The sequence below is a fragment of the Thermoascus crustaceus genome, assembly GCF_041956765.1.
Source record: "Thermoascus crustaceus strain CBS 181.67 unplaced genomic scaffold VTN00scaffold_5, whole genome shotgun sequence".
NCBI lineage: Eukaryota > Fungi > Ascomycota > Eurotiomycetes > Eurotiales > Thermoascaceae > Thermoascus > Thermoascus crustaceus.
In genome coordinates, this window is record NW_027192531.1 from 2,525,564 (window position 1) to 2,528,009 (window position 2,446).

General features: G+C 43.7%; 1 protein-coding gene across 1 annotated transcript; it reads left to right on the forward strand.

Annotated features, from left to right (window-relative positions):
* Window positions 1-10: 10 nt before the first annotated feature.
* On the forward strand, window positions 11-619 carry VTN00DRAFT_8382 (uncharacterized protein; the record flags this gene model as incomplete). The annotated part of the gene is made up of 1 exon (XM_069435230.1): window positions 11-619. The coding sequence occupies one exon, from the start codon at window positions 11-13 to the stop codon at window positions 617-619; it is 609 nt and encodes a 202-aa protein (XP_069286648.1).
* Between the last annotated feature and the right edge of the window lie 1,827 nt (window positions 620-2,446).

Consider the following 2,446-nt stretch of genomic DNA (forward strand, 5'->3'; position numbering starts at 1 on the left):
ATGGGCAGCAATGAACGGCCATGAGACAGTGGTCCAGCTGCTGCTGGAGAAGGGCGTTGATGCAGACTACAAGGATAAATACGGTCGAACACCGTTCATGTGGGCTGCAGCGAGGCAACAGGTGGAGGTTGTGGAGCTGCTGCTCTCGAAAACTACTATCGATCCTAACTCAAAGGACAAGTTCGGTCGGACAGCGTTATTAGCGGCTGCAATTGGAGGACATGTGGCTGTAGTTAAGCTGCTACTGACCAAGAATAACATTGACTCTAACATACAAGATATTTTTGGTCGGACCCCTCTGTTGGACGCCAAAAGAATAGGGAACCTCGATGTTGTAAGGCTTTTGCTTAATGAATACAACAAGACAGGGACCCCAATTCATGGTGAGGAGCTCTATATCAAGGCACATTCATGGCAACATCAAGGCCGTATATACTGCGATATCTGTCTAGTGAATATTCCGGATATCAACACTCACCACCACTGCCATATTTGTGAAAACGGAGATTTCGATATTTGCCAGAAATGTATTGAGAGCGGAGCATTTTGTCTTGACCATTCCCACAAGCTGGTCAAGCGTGTAGTTAAAGATGGTGGCTTGATTGAAGTTCCAGATTAACTACGTCCCTCATCGGTTTGTTTCAGATATACTTACTCAAAGCATTGGCTCAAATCTAACAGGAAACGAATTTAAGCCAGCGTAAAGAATAATTTTTCAAGATGTAGCACGCAGCAGGTGTGCCAGAGTCTATCTATATTTGTACCTAATTCTGTCTAACCGGCCCCTCCCATATCCTAGGATATTCCGGACCCGCGCGAACGCGGGTCCGCCACCTCAACGAAAAACACCATCTCAACACAAAATATTTTGTATATTCAATAAAGATGCGTTTTTATCAACCACCACAATGCCTAAATCCTATCACGATATAGAGCATGAAATCCAGATGGCCCTGCAGATGATACAGGATGGTCATTATAGCTCTATCTCAGCTGCAGCCCGCGCATTGAACGTGCCTTACTCAAGGCTATACGCGCGTTCAAAGGGACGAGGATCTCGCTCCACGCGACAACCAACCAACCTGACGCTTTCGCCGGCTCAAGAGCTTGCATTATGCAGCTATATTGATATCCTAGATGGCTTTGATATCCCACCTACCCAAAAGATGATACAGAAAAGCGCCAATTCAATTCTGAAGGAAACCCATGATACTCCGCATACCCTGCCACCAAAAGTGGGAATGCATTGGACCAAACGATTCCTTAGGCGCCATCCAGAATACAACAGACGACGACAGCGAGTTATTGAACAAGAAAGGAAAGAATCTCATCATGTTGATGAAGTAAAGAGATGGTTTAATCAGCTCCAAGAAGTCATTGAAAAGTATGGGATTACAACTGCAGATATCTGGAATTTTGATGAAACTGGCTTTCAAATTGGTGTTGGAAAGGATCAATGGATACTTACCCGTGAGCCTAAAAAGAAGCTTTTTATCGCAAGCTCTACCAATCGTGAATATGCCACTGTTGTTGAAGCTATTTGTGCAGATGGATCCTATATCCAACCCCTTATTATCCTCTCCGGCAAGATCATGGAAAAGCGCTGGTTTGCAGATCTTAAAGCCCATACTCGCCTTACTGTCACAGAAACTGGGTATATTAATGATCAAATTGCATACCAATGGATTCAACACTTTCATCAGGAGACAAAAGCTCGCCAACACGGGGAATATCGGCTTCTAATCTGTGATGGCTTCGGATCGCATTTGACATATGAATTTGTCAAATACTGTGAGGATAAGAAGATTATCTTATTCCTCCTACTACCCCATTCAAGCCACTTCCTTCAGCCTTTAGATGTTGGAGTATTCCATGTTTTCAAGCATAATCATGGTGAAGCGGTCAATGCAGCAAGTCGGAGTGGATGTGCAAAGTTTACAAAGCTTGAATTCCTCACGGCAATTGAATCTATTCGAAAGGCAACCTTCAAACTGCAGACTATCAAACATGGCTTTCAAAAGACTGGAATTGTACCATTCAACCCTGCAATTGTACTGGATAACCTGGAATATATCCGTCCTTTCTACCAGTACAAGGATTCAACACCCGAACCTTCTGCAAGCGCATCTTCTGTTGGAAGCACCCCAAAAACCATCAAAAGATTCACAGAATTTGAAGCTAAACTGCAGAAGCTTCAATCTAACTCTGCAAAATACCAGGAGGCTTTGGAAAAGCTATATAAAGGCAGTGTTGCACAGTCTCAGTTGGTTGTGGAACTACAGAATGAAATCCGACAAAGCAATGCCGCACAAAAGGCTTATTAACGCCGGTATGTTGCTTCTAGAAAGCGTTTAAACCGTGTAGGGGTTGTATCTAGTCAAGATATGAACCATATGGCAAAGATTGAGCAAAAGGGTACAGATCTTGAGGCTTTAAATCGCCTTCG